General features: G+C 36.5%; 1 protein-coding gene across 1 annotated transcript; it reads right to left on the bottom strand.

The window, feature by feature from the left end:
• Positions 1–2,668: 2,668 nt before the first annotated feature.
• On the bottom strand, positions 2,669–15,489 carry LOC110926628 (probable disease resistance protein At1g62630). The gene is made up of 5 exons (XM_022170348.2): positions 15,380–15,489; positions 8,693–10,785; positions 8,100–8,582; positions 3,937–4,002; positions 2,669–2,888 (listed from the first exon to the last, which is right to left on the bottom strand). The coding sequence occupies exon 2, from the start codon at positions 10,779–10,781 to the stop codon at positions 9,087–9,089; it is 1,695 nt and encodes a 564-aa protein (XP_022026040.1). The 5' UTR covers positions 10,782–10,785; positions 15,380–15,489; the 3' UTR covers positions 2,669–2,888; positions 3,937–4,002; positions 8,100–8,582; positions 8,693–9,086.
• Positions 15,490–21,621: the final 6,132 nt, after the last annotated feature.

Raw genomic sequence — 21,621 nt, 5'->3', positions numbered from 1 at the left:
AATTTATATGTTGCATTTTGCGCATATCAAGACTCATCTCCAACACCGCTCCAGTTAATCTAGGGGATGTTTTTCCATATGAATCTATTAGTATCCCACCTGTCACACCCTCAAAATTCACACGCAGAGTACTACCGTGAGGCGTGTGACTGATCTAGCCACTAATCATGTCGAACCATTTACGTAGTTTACAAATTTTTCCAACTGACCCGATTAGTGTTCAAGGTTTTAATGTCCAAAAACACAGTTTAATTTAGCAACGGAAGTATAATGAAAAGTCTGTTATAACTTAAAACCACAAGTTCGTTAATTATATATTAATATGAGACTTACAAACCATGCACTCCAGTCGATTGCAATGTCCGTCCTGAGTTGTAACGAGCAACCTGCAAAGCATGCAGTAGGGTGTCAACATAAAGTTGCCGAGTTCACGAGTTCAAAGATTTCCAGTTTTATTTCCCAAAAACTTATGTTTCTTAAATTACTCATTTATACCATGCCATGGGGAGCTACCCCATATGTAAGCTACTAAACTCCATGATATACCGAAACTATCGCACTTGTGTTGTTGGTGCCCCGTTTGTCAATGTTTATCATCATCGACGGTTGCCGAGGACTATTAGTTCACGCCCGTCCACTCAAGGCACGGTGTGAGGTTGGTGAGACCTAAATAACGCTATTTAACTAATATCCCGTTCGCAAGGCCAGGCGACTAATCGGTACTGTAAGGTGGGGACTTCGTGATAGAGTTCCGTTTAGTAGGCTAGTTCATGAAATATAAATAGTATTTAACCCAACATCCCACACAAGGGGAAAAATGTTGTCCGTACACCACAGAAGGAGATAATGTAGTCCGTATCCCACACAAGGAGACAATGTTACCCGTATCCCACACAAGGGGAAGATGTCAACCACCGGGAATGCATGCTTTAGTAAAATGTGTGAACTCACCTTGGTTTGCTCGGCAGATAGTTTACTTGTTTTAAGGTTGGTCAACCACGTCCTATTATGGTCAACACTGATTAGGACAGTATACAAGTAATCACATATGTTCGTACACGTATCTAACAAGTAGTGTTCAAGTAAAAACGATTGCATGTTATACTAACATGTTTACATGTCACAATAATCATCATAGTTAATCATAGTTCAAATGTACTGTTATAAGTGGGCGGTTAAACATAAACACGGGCTATTACTAGTGTGCGGCTCACTGGAGTGTGCGGCCTCCTCATGTGTGCGGTCATTCAGATAATAGTTGTACCTTATGCAGCGGATGATTATACGAGTGTGTGTGGTCACAAAATAGTGTGTGACAACTGGTGTGCGATCAAGCAGTGTGTGGGGTGTGCATACATGTGCTAATGAGCATCTTTCCAAATTTTCTCAGAAAAACCATATTCATCATTTATTCGTACACGAACAAGTTCTCAACTCCATCATCCAAATAAATCATCAGTTAATCAGTCGTCAGCAATATCGTGCACTGATTTATATGAACTAAAGTAACTACTCTTGTTATAGTCACACATGTATACTAAATCAATAAATCAACAGATGTGAGATATACACCACATCATCACATTTTACATCACATAAACAGTTTATATAACAGAACCATATCATTATCATAAACATCAGCATTCGACAAAAGAGTATGTACTGCATCCGTAAATACCAATCATATGCACACTTTTCTCATTCAAAATTTGCAAATCTATTATCATAATCTCTTAACAATCACAGACAATCAAGGAGAATAAAAATACAGAACAACACATTGAAAGCACAAGACTAGACATCACAAAACCAGACAATATGCAAAAACAACTTACCACATTCATCTCAGACATCATCACAGTCAGCACAAGAAATGCGTTGAAGCCGAAAGAAGTGGTTTGCAATGGTCGTTAAAGAATATGCAGAGTATCCCGGAATAATAGGATAGTTTGTTTATTCATGTAACTATATAAACGGGGTGCCGAATCATAGGAAACACACACTCTCCAGCTCTCATAATCGTACACTCTCTCATTTTTAGTTGCAATCACACTCAAAATCTCACAATTCACAATCGTTGTAACACTTAGATCTGATCCGAGCATTATCCTGACATTTTATCCTGGTTATTCAAGCAATAAGAAGAACAAGGCAGCTGGCGATTGTCAGCTCCCGAGGTTTTGTGCCGGCGATCTAAATTGATCAAGGGCTTTCCTCGTACATCTCGTGTCCACATTTACTTTTCTTGTATGTTATCTATTAACTGTTACAGTTTGATATCCTTGAACTGTATCCAGAAACTGTTATTATTTTCAATCAAGTTAAAACATTTTTGCAAACATCAATAGCACACTACCTCACAAACTAAATTTGATCACTTAATTGCTTCGGTAATTTTTGACCAAAACAGTATCCTTCTCTTTCGGTTTGGTCAAGTATATAACTTGCCTTAACCATTAATTCTTAGTGTAATTCCCAGGTTTGAGTGTATTAAAACACCCCTCACATACACTTTAAATCATTTTCTTTTCTAGTATTTTCAATTGAAACTCATTTCATAGTTAATTCTTACCGGATGTCTAGATCAAGCCTAGAACCGAACACATTTAATCTTTAACCTTGAGCTTTGATTACCAACTTGTAAGATACATACTTACATAACTAAAAATTTATATAAAAGTGTTGCATTTATATACAAGTAATGCAAATAAACGTCCAAACAAAATTTCAGGTTTGATAAAAAAAAACTTCATAAGTACTTAAAACACTTCAACATGTTAACGTTGTTCGGTTCGTAAAACAACTAAACAAAAAGCGGAAGCTTGATCTTCGGTTGTGTTCGATTCTTCGTTATGCTTAATCTTCATCCGTAACATCATAGCTATCACCTATATATCAAATATCATCTCACACGTCAGTTATATGATGCTTAAACATAGTTTGATAACCCCAGTCTACCAAAACAAACAAACAAAAAGACGGTGAGAAGACCCGCCGTAAGCTACGACATGTATGTCGTAACTTACGGCACCCCTTTTCTGTTGTTTCCAGCCATCCCCAGCCGTAGGTTATAGCTGGGAGCCGTAGCCTACGGCGCAGCCCAGCTGCAGCATTCCCATTCTTGTCCATTTTTTTTTACAAACATGTCCATAACTTCCCGATTACTAATCCGTTTTGCACGAAAATTGTTTCTACGTGACCAAAAAACATTTGCCAACATTCTTATCTTAAAAAACCATAACTCGGGTTTATAACTTTATGTTTTACGCTATCGGTTCTAAATTTATATGTTTATTTATTTGACCCGTTTGCATGTTTAAGCAATCGAGACTATGAAATTTACATCTTTTTCGCAAGAACATCATTTTTACGACTTTACCTCATTACCCGGGTTATTAAATTTGCGTTTCACGCATCCGTTACCCGGTTTGCGTTTATGCTTATTCGACCCGTTCAACCTTTTAATGGCTGAACTTAATTAGTCCGAATTATTTTCAAGAATTCACAATCTTCCGATTATGACCCATTATCCGGGTCCATTGACTTATTGTTCGAGTTCTCGTTACCCAGTTTATACATGCCTTCGTAAATTTAACCCTTCAATTGGGTTTATGCCGAAGTCATTACTCCTGCACCCATTTCGGTATGCGTTACAACTTCGTTTTGACCCATTTGTTTGTTCATGTGAAATCCCTCACTTGGAACAAACCAAACTTATTATTAATTCGTTATTTGACCAATTTGGTTGTTTCATGTGAAATCCCTTACTTTAAACAAACCAAACTCATCAACATTCCTTATTTTGACCCGTTTGGTTGTTCCATGTGAAATCCATCACTTTAAACAAACCAAACTTTATGAGTAATTACCATTATTCAGTCATACACAAATTACACATAATTTAACAAAAACACAACGAAGTGTAAAGCCACGTACCTTAAAGCCTTCCTTTCAAGCGCGTGTCCGCCCCGGCTTGACCACTCGATGCTTCACCCAAATTGCCTATAGAGTTCAATCTGATTTATCATTTAGAACCCATAGTACAATTTATGATTCATAAACTTGTAAGTATTCAATTACAAGGTTCATGTTATGTTTCTTCCACACCTTTCAACAACTCACATCACTTAGGCATTATATTAAACACATTATGGGCATGGATTTTTACACCAAGTTTATTAAGTTTTCACTTCAACAATTGCCCATCTTTTCCCACCTTATTAAGTTAATATGACTAGTATAATCGATTAACATCTAAAGCTCACTATATTAACATCAAATACATAATTGCCATTTTAGTCCCTGGGGTTTGTCTAAATTTGCCATTTTAGTCCAAATAGTTTTTTTTCGCCTCTGGGTCCCCGACTTTTCTCTTTTGTTACCATTTTGATCACAGACCTTAACTCCATCCAAAAATCTCATTTTTAACCAGAGGCATTTTGGGGATTTTCATTTTAAATCTTTTTCAATTGCCATTTTGATCCAATTCTAACAAATAAAAAAAATTCTAAAAAATCCAATCCAAAAAATCTAAAAATCAAAAAAAATTCTAAAAAATAAAAAAATCATAAAAATACAAAAAATCCAAAAAACATAAAAAAATTCTAAAAAATCAAAAAATCATAAAAAATCTAAAAAATAAAAAAATCTAAAAAAATCTAAAAAAATAAAAAATTCTAAATTTTTTTTTTTAGAATTTTTTGATTTTTATAATTTTTTTGATTTTTTAGAATTTTTATGATTTTTAGAATTTTTTATTTTTATGATTTTTTAATTTTTTTTTAGAATTTTTATGATTTTTAGAATTTCAGTATTGGTATTTAATAAACCAACCTTTGCCCAGTTGGTAAATAATAATCCAACCTACAGAATCGGTATATAATAATCCTACCTATAAATATGTTGGTACTCAATGAACCTCCGTTAGTTTTTTTTAACTGAAGTTAGTTTTTAAGTTTTATTTATTACACAAACAGTCCCTGTAGTTGTAATTTACTAGTTTTAACTATGAGTTAATAGCCAAAATGGCCCCTGAGGTTAATAGCCACAGCACCGCCACCGCCACCACCACCACCGTCACCACCACCACCGCCACAGCACCGCCGCCACCACCACCACCACCACCGCACCCCAGCCGCTATCAACAACACCACCATAGTCTCCACCGCCACAGTGAACAAAAAAGGGAGCATTCTGCATTCATGCATATGCATATTCCAAGTAGTTTCCCATTAATAATTTTCAACGGTTGATTTTATAGTTGCCAATTAATTAAAATTTCCGGTATAAGTTACGTATTACGATTGGCTAAGGCATAGTTGTCAATTAATTAATATTTCCGGTATAAGTTACGTATTAAGATGGGCTAAGACCATAGTAAAGCATTCGTTTGAGGATAATATATAACATAGGCCGGTACATGTTTAGATATATATTTTATCTGTTCTAAAATTCTCTTGCCGGTTCATTTGGTGGCTACGGTGGTGGTAATGGAGGAGGGACTGGTGATATTTATTGTTATTGCTGTAGTAATGTTTAGTCTATTCATCATTTTGTGGGTTGTTTTGTGGTGTAAAAGGCAGTGGCGATGGCGGCGGCGGAGGTGGTGACGGTGGCGGCGGCGGTGAAGATGGTGGTGATGATAACGGTGGCGGTGGAGACTATGGTGGTGTTGTTGATAGAGGCTGGGGTGCGGTGGTGGTGACGGTGGTGGTGGTGGCGGCGATGCTGTGGCGGTGGTGGTGGTGACGGTGGTGGTGGTGGTGGCGGTGGCGGTGGCGGTGCTGTGGCTATTAACCTCAGGGACCATTTTGGCTACTAACTCATAGTTAAAACTAGTAAATTACAACTACAGAGAGTGTTTGTGTAATAAATAAAAAATAAAAACTAACTTCAGTTAAAAAAACTAACGGAGGTTCATTGAGTACCAACATATTAATAGGTAGGATTATTATATACCAATTCTGTAGGTTGGATTATTATTTACCAACCGGGCAAAGGTTGGTTTATTAAATACCAATTTTCCTTTTTATTTTTATGATTTTTTTTATTTTTTAGAACTTTTTTGATTTTTTTAGAATTTTTTTGATTTTTTAGAATTGGATCAAAATGGCAATTGAAAAGATTTAAAATGAAAATCCCCAAAATGCCCCTAGTTAAAAATGAGGTTTTTGGATGGAGTTAGGGTCTGTGATCAAAATGGCAACAAAAGGAAAAAGTCAGGGACCCAGAGACGAAAAAAACTATTTTGACTAAAATGGCAAATTGGATAAACGTTAAGAACTAAAATGGCAATTTACTCTCAAATTTACTACCACAATTCATGTGTTCAACATATCTACAAAAACCCACTTATATATTACCCTAATACTTAATCATAACATTTTCTCTACCATTATTCATCAAGGGTTTGTCTCAAATCATATGGGCACTACAAATTTTACCACAATTTCAACAATCCCTATTTCAACTGCACATCATAAGGTTCATCAAGAAATCACTACTTCTACATATAATAGATTTTTGACAAACCTTATGATGAGATGATGTTGTAAACTCTAATTTATCAAGCATGCATCAAAATCACTTTGATTTTCAGTTGAATTAGTTGAATTAGATGGATTTTGTTAAGTTACATCAAAATAGAAGGTAGACGGGCAACAAACTGCGCCGCCACCCCTTTATTAAAAAAAACAAAAAACAAACGAACTGATATGTTAACATACACTAAGAACTATTTTTTTTTTTGCTTAAGAACGATTTTCATACATTCCGAAACTGGCTCAAAAGAATTTTGATAACTCATTACAATAGTGTTGGAACTCATTAAAGCTAAACTATAAAATCTAAGATCGTAAGATTCAACGAGTCAGTTCCAACGCCGCTGAAATGAGTTGAATCGTTGTTCGTTTGAGTCGGTTTTAGAGTCCTAAAAGTCATTCTTTGGCAAAAATTAGTTCTGATGTGATCTTTCACACACACACACACATTATATATAGGGGAATGTTCAATTGAAAACCACTAGTTATTGTGAAAACTTGAAAACTAACTAAAAAAAACCTAAAAAAACATACCAATTTTTTTTACCAAATTTTCGCTACTTTTTATATATAAAAAAGATTTAAAAAAAAAACTTGTACTACACATGTGCATTATATGTGTACTACACATGTGTATTATTGCACATGTGCACTACAAATTTTTTTATTTTGAAAAAAAAATATTTTTATATATAAAAAGTAGCGATTTTTTATAAAAAAATTAAAAAAAAAATCTGGTATGATTTTTAGGCTTTTTTATTTAGTTTTCGAGTTTTCACAATAAAATGAGTTTTCAATTGAACCCTCCCATATATATATGTATATATATATCGGGGAGGGTTCATTGGAGAACACTAAAAAATGGAGAACCAGGGAACACTCTTAAAAATTATACTTAACATGTTAAAAATTAGTTTTTTTTCTAATTTTTTTTCGGTACTTTTTCTTATAAATAAATGTAGAAACATTTGTAATAAGAAAATCAAAAACTAAAAACATAAAAAAATGTTTAAAAAACAGTTAAATATATATATATATATATATATATATATATATATATATATATATATATATATATATTATAAAATTAACTTAACATGTTAAAAATCAATTTAAAAAAAATCAGCGCTTTTCCTTATAAAAACGAGTAGGAACTATTGGAAATAAAAAAATAATTTTTACCCTTCTTTTAACCTTTTTTTTATTTTTAGTTTTTGATTTTTTTATTAAGAATGCTTCTACAAATATTTATAAGAAGAAGCGCCGAAAAAAATGGATTCTTAACATGTTAAGTTAAATTTTTAAGAGTGTTCCACAGTTCCCCAATTTTGTAGTGTTTTCCAATGAAACTCAAACTATATATATATCACATATATTTGTAATTCAAAAATGTATATTGGATTTAAGTAATTGTTACGGAAAAGTTTTAAAAGCTATTAGAAAATCGTTGGATTTTATTTTCTGAAAATTAAAAATATTATTAGAAACATAGTTTGGGGATAAAAATACTTATTAACTTTAAACAACCTAAGACGTGAAATGTTTTAATGTCGTACGTACCTCTTCCTCTTCTTAACCGAATCAAATTTGGACTCGATTGGTGCGAAGTTTTTTCATATATAGTATTTGAACCATATGGTTTTCTCACCCATCCCGTTGTATCAAAGTCATGAAAACTTGAGTTTCTTTCACCACCTTTTATACTCCACACGTGACACTCCTCTTCTTCATTAAAAAGACGCACAAAAATGTAACGCAAGCTGATGTTGATAACTTGTTCAACTTCACCAAAACATTCCATTCCAAGTCTATGTTGAATATCTCTCGAAGGGAAGAACACTCTGAAATTGTTATTTGTTCTAGATGTTTCAATAATCGCATTGGATTGGTTGGAAATAGATTCTCAAGCCCATAACAATTTTCCACCCAAATGTTTTTTAACATGGGAATATTTTCAAATTCCTCCTCACTACTACTCGGCCATATCCACTTCAGATTCTTCATGTATCTAATTTCTACCTTTTTCAACTCGAAAATTCTAACCTGCAAGAATAGCTCCGTCCAAACAATATACAATACATTAATTATAATATTGGCAAAAGAAATAACTAAACCAATTGACATATACAAATTATTTATGTGTAATCAGCTACCTGACTATTAAAGAGTGTGTGTTGCCATGGAGAAGTATTTTTATTGTCAGGATAAATGCTAGTTCAACCAGTTGCGGTAGCTCAACCACACTGTCAACCGGGAACAAACGTACAAGCTTTGGTAAGCCACGTAAAGATAAATACTTTAGCTCCTCAAAAATGATCATCTCTCCTTTACCATTTATCTCGCCATTGTAATCATGCACCAGTGCTTCCAAAACAGAGCATGACCAAATTGTGAGGCGTTCAAGTTTCCTCAAACCACGTGTCACATGTGTTGGGAAGAGGTATTTCAACTTATCACAATCATCAACCTCAAAGTCTCTTAGATACAAAAAAAAGCTTTGATCATAAGGATTGACTGGAACAAAATCTTCAAGATGACTCATATACTTCATAAAAATGCAATGACTTTGAGATTTTCCATACTTGCATAAAAATCTTCCGGAAACTTGAGCGACTGATCCCCGTCCATAAGTTGTATAAAAGAGAGGTCTGGGTACTTGAAGTCTCGCGGAAACTCCGACATACCCATGCATGTTAATGAAATTCTTATGCAAGATTCATTCATTTCGTCTCTACCCCACGTGGACACATCGCCATGGTTTACAATCCAAGCAAAATCACCTTCGGAAACTCTTGCTAACACAAAAGCAAGTACAAGATCGTGCAATTTAACACATCCAAGCCGTTCACTGTCCATCAACAAATTAGCGTTTACGAGATTGCGCACACATGTATTTGTCCTGTCTCGAGCCTCACTCAAAGTGGAAACATTTTTAAACAACTTTAGGCCCCATCCATGTCTAACCAGATCCTCTATTTGAATATCAGAGTCCTCGGGAAACAAGCCACAATGCAGAAAAATCTCTTTATCCTCATCTTTTTTTATATACTCATAGCTAATTCTGATCATTTCTTGAACATTATCATCAAGATCATGATTCTTTAGACGGTTAAGTGTATCCCTCCACACATAATTTTCTTGAGATTTAAGGGTTGTGCCAATGATCTTGATGGCAAGTGGCAAATTACCACATTTTTTGACAATATCGCATCCTATTTGAAACAGACTTTGATCATGTTCTTTAGAAACTCCAGTATATTCAGAAAAGAACTTTTGTGCTTCCTCATCTGACAACACATTGACTTGGACTACTTGAGGAAGGGTAAAAGCATCAGCCGCAATTTGTGTGCAAATATTTGAGTATCTTGATGTCAACAACAACTTGACCCCTTTCGGTAAAGGACTTGTTAGTCCAATATCCTTGATGTCAACCTTCTCCCACACATCATCTAATATAACTAGAATCTTTTTTTTACCGTCTTGTAACATTATTTCAAATTTTCTACGAAGTCTATCTGCCTTTACAGTCGCTTGACGTATATCTTCACCTCCTATGCATATGGCTATATCATTCTGAATAGAAAGCATGTTAGGATTTCTCCCAAGAGTAACTTTCACAAAGAAATCAAACATCTTCTTGTCTTCTGCAACTTTTTTAAGTTGTTCCATCATGGTGGTTTTTCCTACACCACCCATTCCACACAAGGCTATCACTTGACTATTGTTATCGTCTTGTTCAAGGAGCTTCAATGCATTGTTGAACGGCACGTCTCTGGACTTGAAGTCATCTCCACCCGGTAACGATGATAACGGTGTAGAAGTGGTGGAGGATGTGGCTCTTCCAGTAGCCAATGGGGCATCGGTCCAAGCAAACTCAGAATTTTCTGAAATAAGTTCTTGGATTCTCATAGTAGCCTCGGAAGCCTTTCTTCCGGCTCGGTACCTATTAATCATGTGTATACATCCAATGTCATCATTTGGGATGCTTTGGACTTTATCCTTGACCTTCTCAACCTCTCCCAACCAAGGCTCTACACGAGCAGGTATCTCCTTATCATTTATTTCATTTCTGTTCTTGCGGTTTATAACATCAGTGCTTTTAGCCACCAAATCTTCCAATTTAGCTTTCATGCCCGTAACATGTTTTGTAGAGCAAAACACATATCCTAGGTGTTTCGTGATATGACGTGTAATTAATTTCACAACAGGAGCAACGGCTTGGTCATATAAAAACTGCTCCATTTTCCTGATCGAGACCAACAAATCACGCAAACATATCAACAAAAAGTTAAATATTGCAAGAACACACAAATAAGAAAGTCAATTATCAAGTGATTTAGGGCCTCCAATAATCGAAAATGAAATCTTACTTACAAAGTTTATTTAATTAGAATATTGTCATACTAAATAAAATAAATAAGAACGCAATCATACAGTTATGTACATGATCTTAATGTGAATTCAATACAATACTAGTTTTAAGCACTGAACTATGGGTTGGAAGAAAAAACCAAAACCACATCATCTTAATGTGAATTTACTACAATACTAGTTTTAAGCACTGATTTAAGAAAAAAAAAAAAACCAATCATAATAAGACTTTAACTCTAAAGGGGCGTTTGGTTTGCAGATTGATTTGGAAGATTAGAATTGGAAATTGTTGGAATTGTATGTTGGGTTAATTGGTTCGTTCATACGGGTCGCACGAATCGCATGTCGCGGGTTCAATTCGGGTCACCGAGGTTACGAATAAAAAGAGCAAATAAATCAAGGGTAAAAGGGTCATTATTTGGATTACTTTGTGGCTTTCTGTACAAGTTGAAAGAATAAAGAAATGGTCAGATTTGACCGAGATCAAGGGGAACGATGTTGACCGAATTTGATGCATGTGGACTTGATGGAAATGAACGTGGAGTTATATTTTTGCATGTGTTTTTTCTACTAGTTTTGTAGTATATATAGGAGTAGCAACAATGCTTATATTTGTAACCTTTTCATCAAATACAGTAGCCATTTTTGTTTACCTCTTCAACTTTACATTCATATAATTGTGTCTTGTGAGTGTAGAGTTTGGGGCCTGAACCAACATTGTAATCTCAATTCCATTTTTATTGTGTTTGGTTGTCAAATGGATTGGAATCCATCACCCCGGAACCCACAACCACCAGTTCGGGTCAAACGGTATCGGTCAAAACGGTTCGGGTCGAAGTGGTTCGCGTTGAAAGCATCTAAACGGTTCGGGTGGAACGGTTCCGTTGAAACGGTTTCAAAATGGTACGGGTGGAAACGGTTCGCGTCGAAACTGTTCGTGTTGAAACGGTTCGGGTCGAAACGGTTCGCGTCGAAACGGTTCGCGTCTAAACGGTTCGGGTGGAACGGTTCGCGTCGAAACGGTTTGATTCGAAACGGTACGGGTCGAAACGGTTTCAAAATGGTACGGGTCGAAACGGTTTGCGTCGAAACGGTACGTGTCGAAAAGGTACAAGCATGGTTTTAAAAAACGGCTCGCCTCGAGCGCGCCTCAAGGCGAAAAGGCCAAAAAACGATTCTGAGGCGCGCTTCAGGGGGTTTCTACTATTTGTGCGCCTCAGAGGGGCTGAGGCGCTAAAAAGGATGCGCCTCAAGGGTTTTAGATATTTGTTTTTGATGTTTTTGCGTTTTTGTGTCAATTTCAGGCAATTTATGTCTTTTTATGTGTGTTTTTGATTATTTTGATGAATTTAGTTAGTATTACTATTTTTATAAGATATATAATATTTATATTTATTTTTTAATTCCGCCTCGGTTCGCCTCGAGGCTTACGCTTGGTGAGGCGAAGTGAAAACGCCTCGAAACTCGTTTCCGTTTTTTTAAACCTTGGGTACAAGTCGAAACGATACGTGTCTAAACTGTAAGGGTCGAAACCAAAGATAATACGTGAAGCTTAGATAAAAATTTCACTTTTGCCCTTAGACTTTTCATTTTAGTAGTTTAGAGTTTTGGGTTTTAGAAGAAAACCAAAGATAATACGTGAAGCTTATTGGATAAGAAACAATGTCAGATTCAGGAGGAGGAAGCAATAGAAAGATTATACATAAAAAAAACTTGGTTCCTTTTTCTAATTTCAATGTGTTATTTTAAAAAGCAAATTGCATTTTTCGTCCTTCATGTTTCAATGTTTTATCAGACATTGTCCTTGAACTTCTAAAATTACACCGGCTCTCTTTTACGTTTGCACATGATAACAAATGGTGTCCTTATAGCTTAACCCAGTTAACTTTTTTTTTTTGCTCATGTGAGGGCATAATAGTCTTAACCCAGTTAACTTTCTCTCTCTACAAACATACCCTGTTTTTTCAATCTTGATTTAATCAAGATCAAAGTTTTTTTGATCGTTCACATCTTTTTCAGCAAACACAGCCATCAAATTCACATGTAAAAACTACAATCACATCCCGATACAATCCGATCAGCTATTAACAATTCGATTTCAAAAATTCATATTTTCATTTACACGGTTAAAGGTTTTTATCAAGGGCAAAATAAGAAGGCTCTCTGGAAAAACTGGACCGAGACGTACAAAGTGTCGGGATGTGGCGGTGGACGACGGAGGTTTTTAAGGTGGATTTGGTTACGATTATTAGGTGATTCATGATATTTGTTGTGAAAGATGAAGAAGCATAGGCTGGTTGTTGTAGCTGATTTTGAGGTGAATGTTGTAAAAGTGCAAAGGAGATTTGGAATGCATTAAAGACAAGGCATATCAGTGTAGATCAAGTAGAGAAGGCACGTCTTCAAACACCTAGAACTGAGTTCGAGATACTGAAATGAAGGCGGGAGACACTATTGATTAATTCACCACAAAGCTAAATAGCATTGTCACTAGGGCAAGACGTCTTGGATCAATCAACTTTAGTACAAAAACTTCTAAGTTGTGCACCTATAAGGTTCGTTCAAATTGTTGAAACCATTGAACAATTCGCTCATCTAGACACAACAACTCTAGATGAGACAATTGGAAGATTGAAATCCTTTGAAATAAGAACCAATCTAATGGATGAAGATCCAATGAACAACCAAGACAAACGGTTGTACACACGAAGAAGGAGAAGAATATCCTTCACATGATAACTTTAGACAACAAAGAAGGGTGGAGAGTTCCTCAAAGAACACATACAAAGAACAAAGTGCAAGTGAAGAAGATCAAGTGGCAGTTGAAGACATCATTCTCTTGAAGAATGAAGATGTTAAAGCATGAAGCTATTGAAGGCTTGGATTAATATATTATGGGGTGGGGGGTGGGGGGTGGGGGGAGGGATTGGATGGGTCAAAGTTAATAGGTGGTTTATGTAAATAGGTTAAAGTAGTTTTAGTGTTTATTATGTAGCCTTTAGAAGTCAAGGGTTCTAGTGTGTTAGAAATCAAACTTAATAACTTCCATATGAAGGGCTACCACGTTTAGGAAAGTCACGATGCTTTGAATTGGCATATAGTCATGTCGTTTAGATTGTAAGGTTAAATAACCCATACACTAATCATTGTAATATAATCATATGGTCAATTATCAAAGTGGATTGTTCAAACAAAATTACCCTTCTGTTAAAAATAATTACATTTTTATTACTTTATTACCTTTTATTACTGTCTAACTATTTTATGTACCGTTAAAAAAAAACTAGTTTATGTTCTTATTTGTTTTGTTACATGCAACTTTGGAGTTGGGCTTGGCTTGAACATGACAACAACTTTGGAGTTGGGCTTGGACTTGACAACTGCTGCTAATGGGCTGGATGGCTGGATACGCGGAGAAGTTGTTAGAAAGTCTTGTCTTCATATAAGATGTATTAATCACACATGTGTACAAAATATCTCTCTGTTCCTTTTTCTTCTCTCTCTTAGACTATAGGGTGTGGTCATGACCCTTATGACCACCATGACCCTCCATGTTAATGCCATGTAACCCACCTCTAATCCACCATCCAAAACCACTATCCTAAAGGTGTGGTCATGACCCAAACCACTAGCCCCTTATTTATTTTAATTTATCTTTGCCTAAAGAGAAAAAAGGAAATGATTTGTTGAAAAATGGAAAGGAGGACCATGGTTGCTATGGTTTAATCCATGCAAACCATGGTGGATCAATCAAGAGGGTGGTTTAGCCTTCTATTCATGTTCCTAGGTGGCAAATCATGTACCAACCATGACCCCCATACCCTACAGCCTTAGGTTTTGGTCAGTTCTCGTAGATCTTGTGTTGAGATCGAGTGTTCATAGCCTAGATCCGTTTTAAAGAGTGCAGATAAGGTTGTGAGAGATTATTGTGTCTATTTCATCTTCAGTTGTTCTGGATTCAATTGTGTTAAGAATAATAAACCGTTTCTTCATTAGATCCATGTGTTTTTGACACCTTCCTTGTCATTTCCTCCTCGCGTATGCTTCGTCCGCCTTGTACATGATCCAAGCACTTGAAGTTGAATGCATTTTTTTAGTTTAAACAAAGTCGAATGATTTTAAGAGAACAATGAAATTATTTACAGTAGCAGTCGCTTTTTACTTTTTATCCTTTAGATAATTTCCACTTTTTTTCCCAACACTTAAAAATTTCAAATTTAGACACACTATGGAAACAACTGTTGGGAAACACAAAATCGAAACAATTAACAAAAATACAAAGAACAAGCAACTAAAAGCAATTATAACAGCAATAAACTACATTCACACTAAACATCGAAGAACCATAATAAAAATAAAAATCAGAAAAAGAAACACATAATATGACATGTAGCATGGAATTGAATCAAGTTGCAAGCAGAAGAACAGAATCTACATTCAAAGATAAAGCTCATTGATCAAGAAAATACCTCTCTTTTGCTTGTGATCTTCTTTCTTCAAAATCTGTGGTTGAGAATGGGCTGGTAAGTGTAAACGGAAACAAAATGATTGATAAGTGGGGTTTTATAATAGTACAGTTTCATGGTTGGTCCCCGAGATTTGAGCCAAAGTTCGGCTTTCGTCCATCTTTTTTAATTTTCTGCCTTGGAACGCCAATCAAGTATCTATTTCTTTTATTCCTAGTCACTAATTTTTCTTTTAGTTTAGGAGCTATGTAGTTTTAATATAGTAGCACCCTAAACTAACAAATTTGTTCATGTTAGAATCTCCATCTCCATCTATATAATTTAACTAAACAACATTTTTATTTATTTGTTTATCTTTCAAAAACCTTTCACATTCAACTTAATATATTTATCACTATCTTACTCATAAACAATAATTTTATTTTATTTTTTTTATTTCCTACACACTTATAATAAGAATATACAGAGTTATGTGCAAACTTCTAAATATAGTAATGTACTTTAGTTTCTAAGAACGTCTAGGAGGAAAATGACGCAATTTTAAAATTTGGCCTGAAATGGCAAAAGATAAACAAATTACAAGGAGGTAAATGACATTTAATTCTTCTTAGGCTGTGGGGTATGGGGCTTAGGTCGGGGCGTGGGTTGGCTGAAAACGCCCAAGCCACCACCCCGTGGGCTTGGGTTGGGGCTTGGCTTTGGGCGTGACCCCTTTGGCGTGGGTTTCAGCCCGGGCATGAGGCGGGGCTACGACATGACATGGCGGAATCTCATTGGCCAAGAGCACTAGCCATGGCTTGGCCACGCCACCCCAGCCATACCCCACCATACCCCTATGAAATTGGGTTTTGGTCTTGAGTGCCTCATACTCCACGTGTCACACCATGCCCTCAACCCACGCCCACTATTTTTCTTTCTAAATATACAAAAGAAACAGTGGAAGGTGGGGTCTACTGGTCTACTGCTCCACTTAAAATTACAATGTTTGACTTGATAGCTGAAACAAAAAAAGATGTCAGATTAAAAAAAATGTTGTATGAAATGGCTTGTAATAAAAAAATAATATAAAGGAGTCTAGCAGACCCAAATTGTATAACTTATTAATTCATAAAAGTCGGTGGTATAGTATACTTTTGGGTCTACAGGATTTGACCACAGTTTGATAACAACTCAGTTTCACGCCACAGGTCTTTCTCGGCGTTTGCAACTTTTGTACCTCAACAGTTAATATTAATAGTATTTATATTTTGTAACAGTGATGGTGGAAAATATGTAATTTTAACTAGTAAACGTTGAAAAAAGAAATGTTTTCAGGCTTAAAGAAAAAAGTAGCAATTTTTATGAGATAAGAGGGGTTTGATCAAAATTTCTATGCATTATTGTGTAGGTGGAAATAGCATCTTAGGTCGTGATGCGTACCATTCATTTTAGTTTTTCTTTTTCAAACATAAAAGGAAGCATTTATTCATAACATTTATGGTGTTAGGTGAGGGTGAAGACGATTTGCTTTTTTTTTTCGGGGGCTGTTAGAATAAAAACCACCCCGAGTTGTAAGAACCGCGAGAACCATACCATCCGGGTCGCCGTTTACCATGAACTTTTTTTACAACTAGATGTGTATATTATAAACACATCCGTAAAAAAAAAATTTAAACGCCCCCCCCCCCCCCCAGGGGGTAGTTTTTTACACCACAAGTTTGATGTTTTTATTTTTTTTTCTTTTTCTTTTTTTTCACCAAACTTGTGGTGTAAAAAACTACCCCCTCAGGGGGGGGTGGGGGGGGCGTTTAAATTTTTTTTTACGGATGTGTTTATAATATACACATCTAGTTGTAAAAAAAAATCATGGTAAACGGCGACCCGGATGGTGTGGTTCTCGCGTTCTTACAACTCGGGGTGGTTTTCATTCTAGCGGCTCCCTTTTTTTTTCTTTTTTGTAAGGTAATTATATAAACAAACGGCCTGGCAAAAAACCAACCAGAACCTATCCAAGATTACAACATATACAACGGGAACTACACCAATCACCCCAAACCAAATTACAATGCTTCGATCTACTTTTTAGCCATAGAAAGCCAATACTTTCTATTATCCACTTATCTAGGCAGTTTTATTATCCACTTAGGAATCCTAGAAAATATTCCACAACATTAATTTTGCTGTTAAGCATCAATTTTGATGGTGTTTTTGATTGTTTTTCAATAGTTGAACATCTAACTAAACTATGTTGTGTGATATTGCATCTACTTTTATATGGTTTATTTTGTTGTTTTTATGTTAATATCTTTGGTTATACTTGATTGCTCTTTGTAAATTAGTTGTCTTGATAAATTAGTATTAAAAATAAATTACGTGAAACCTGCCACGCAACATGCGTCATAAAAACATTACAACCCGTGGGTTTCTCGATGCTATCTCCACTTCCTTTGCCCCTAAACGGACTCTTACTCCGTCGACTTTCATTAACACTCCCAAGTTGGCCTGGGAGTTCGTGTTCAATGTCTTGCCAGCTACTCAAAGGTATGTTGATTCCTCTCTGGATCAGAGGATCATGGATGATCAATATTGTCTTTATGTGAGAACTTTGGGAGGAGTGTTGAGATATATCCTGCGTGTCACACCCCCAAATTACCACATAGGGAGTGTCCCTGTTAGGCGTGTGACATACCAATAACGAGCCACCAATTACATTGAACCCATACAAGTTATAAATAAAATCCCCATTATTAATAAAAACATCCTCAACAAGTTTAAACGAAAATCAATAAGTTCAGCGGAAGCAAATAGTAAACGAAGTTAAACTGTTTCAAAACCCAAGTATAGTTTCATGAAATCAATCGCATAAATCCTCCCAGTCGACCCATGACCACTCCAGCTACTCCAGACAGCAAGTTCCCCAAATCCAAGATACCTAACGACCTGCGAGCATGCAACAAGTGTATCAGACAACGCTGGTGAGTTCATAGTTTTACAAAAACGTTGGTTACCAAGTATGTAGTTAATCCGTTGAAGTTAAATCCGAAAGTAATGTTGAAAACAATGTTGATAATACCCCAATACAAGACGGCTTCTGATTATTTTGCCCTTTCTCCAATGCTCCTATCAAAGCATTGGTCATGACTAGGTCATTAGTTCAACACCCGTCCTCCCAGGAACGGGGTGAGGTTGCCAAACCTAAGTAGCGCTACTAACTAATACCATGTTACCTTCCCGGTAACCAAACAACACGGAGGGACTTTAAAGGTGATAGGAAGAGTATATTATCCAACATTCCCGTTTTTACCCAAAAGACTTATCCCTTCCCGGGTTACCCACTGACTGTCCCAACCACCGGGACGCATGCTCAAGAGAGATGAACTCACCTTAGTTTTGCTCGGTAAGATTAATTATCCGTTTAACAGTCGGTCACAACCGTCCTAACACGATTACCGACAACAATCAGTCGCATAACACTTAATCTTATATTCCATACACATATTACACAAGTAGCACCGCATAATATCATACAAGTTATAACATTTGATTATGCAACTCAACAATTCATAGCATACATCATAATTTCATGTACTAAGTGTCTTGGTTAATTCACTAGCTTTTACTTAAATACAAATTGAAAACAATAAACGTATATTATGTAAACACACATTTGTGCTAAACCAAAGCCCAAACCCGGGTATACAACTTGTAATGTGAAGCCCAACATCAACAGCCCAGCTTGAGTGCACAATAGGGCCCCGTGTACATTTGTTTAACGTGCAGCCAAAGAGTGGCTCATGGCCCAAATGAGTACCAGCCCAACGAGTGGCAGTCTCGTTTACTTGGGCTATGCGACATCTATGTACCGTTGCGGCCCTTACACCAGGGCGTGGCCCAATTAGGAGTTCAACTCAGCCCCTAAAGAGGTGTGCGCGCGATGTGGGCTTGATATGCAGGCCTATCCGTTTTCATGTTTTGTCACGAGACCAAGGTATGGTAACTTCAGTAATTATCATATGACATAACAGCATATTCAAGTATAATAAAGCCTTAGTTCTCTAGCAGTATCATCATCATTTAGAAGTCCAACTAAACCTACAATATAATTGTTAATAAAGTCACCAAACTGTCTACTCAACTCATACCATTCATTCAACCGTTATCAATGTACATGCAGCCCAAACACTTATTTAATTATGAATAACATTTAACATTTAACACACATATATAGCCTTCGTCATGACCGCTAAGTAGTTCACCTAGTGCTTTAATTAATCATGTCATAGTTCTACTTACATCATCCCTACACACATAGTTTTACTCACAAACCCCACGAGCCCAACAATTATCCAGCTCTGCCCAAGCTTACATAAATCCATTCCCTTGTGGTGCGGCCCGCTGTCATTACCAGCCCAACATTAAGTGGTTCTCAACACCACGTGTTTGGTCTGTTACAATTGCCCAACCCAAGTGTTTAACATGTGCAACCCATACTCATGCAAGACCTGAACAGAAACTACCCAATTGATTCTTGTTTCGACACTGTTACCCAACCCAACATATCCTGGCCCGCACTCTTAACCCATTCCGTTTTCTTATAGCGGCCTAGCTAAGCAGGCCCAATACCGATTATATTTTAATTAGGCAGTCCACATGACTTAAAATGGTTATAATCTAATACACAAGTTAACACATAACCTGTTGAACATGCAATTTCTACACACAATGCTTAACCGGACATCCTACCAACCCTTCTTAACCGGCCCACTTACCCTAAGCCCAATCATATGTATAAAGCATGACTAAATTACTTTTAATAGAAAAGAACCTTATTCAGGGCCAATCATTTATACGTGCATTCATATGTCATCGAGCATCATTCAGGGCCAATCATTTAATGGAAAAGAACCTTATTGCAAAATTCATTCAACGATTAAAGTTGCTAGGATTTCAAATATCAATGCTCCTAACAGTTACTTGTTGATCTTAAATTAATTTATCCACTCTATCATACACAAGACCCTCTTATTATTAGCATCACCAATAGCAAACCATGACACAAATACATGCATATATCTCGAGCAACAGTTTTCCTACGTGAACCATACCACACCGACATGAAGATTAACAAATTAAATAACATGAGAAACTGCACTAACCGAGAGCTAGAAAGTATGATGATGGTGATTACGATGGAGGGGGTTTTGCTTCTACTGCCGCAATTGGTTAGAGGGGGTGGGGTAGGGTTTGTTTATTTGAGTTGTGGGTTTATTAGGTTACGTGTTATGTAAATATAATACTCTAACCTCCCTAACCGACCCTTATCAAACAACCGGCCCATTGCCAAACCTGATTGGGCTCATACAGCTAAGGCCACACATTAGTGTGTTTGTTTTCAAACCATAACCGACCCAACTACGATGCCCACTTGGCCCGAACCAGATTTCGATATGCAATGTGTTCGGACTGGGCTACGGATGTATGTGTGAAGATGCGGCCGGCCCAAATTAACAGTCGGTTAATTAAACACTAATTCTAACTTAATCGAGTTATACAAGCAACGAAACATCTAAACCAACCAAGTTAAACAAGCAACCGCGCGAGCATACTTAGCTACAATGTAAACCAATCGTGACAGAAAGTGATTCGGAATTAGAGACACCTAAAGATTACGGGTCGTCACATCATCCCCAACTTGAAAGAAATTTCGTCCCGAAATTTGACAAGCAATCAGCAACGACACGATACAAGATGTTAACTCAGGATGACTGTGGATTCTCCGCGGGTACCACATCATCCCCAACTTGAAAGGGAATTTCGTCCCGAAATTCATCAATGATATCAGAAGTTGATACAACTGTTCTACCAATTATGGATACCAGGGCTTCATCAGATCTTTTGCCTTCCCATATGAACTCCAGTCCAAGACTTGAATTCCAACGAACTCTCACGATTGAAATTCGACTGTGTTAACAGTGGATTTCTCAACAAGGGTATCACAAGTGTTGCGTCGAATAGACGCTTCTTTATCTAATTCGTCAGGTAACTTGAGTTTGTAGGTTACGCTTCCGATTCTTCCCAGATTGTTGAATGGTCCATCGTGACGTCTGTTAAGCTCGCCATACTTCCCAAGCATTCCACACCCTTACAGGGTGAGACTCTCAGCACGATACGATCGCCTAGTGACAAAATCTATGACAGTCTGCTCTCATTTCCATACATGCATTTCTGATTGCTAATATCCCACCTTGACTTTCCACCCATTTCAA

This window comes from Helianthus annuus, chromosome 2 (assembly GCF_002127325.2).
Source record: "Helianthus annuus cultivar XRQ/B chromosome 2, HanXRQr2.0-SUNRISE, whole genome shotgun sequence".
Classification (NCBI taxonomy): domain Eukaryota; kingdom Viridiplantae; phylum Streptophyta; class Magnoliopsida; order Asterales; family Asteraceae; genus Helianthus; species Helianthus annuus.
Note: the sequence above shows the minus strand (reverse complement) of the source record. Positions and strands in the feature narration are given on the sequence as shown.

Coding starts and splice junctions, on each gene's coding strand:
- LOC110926628 (XM_022170348.2), bottom strand. CDS start 10,781: ATGGAGCAGTTTTTATATGACCAAGCCGTTGCTCCTGTTGTGAAATTA.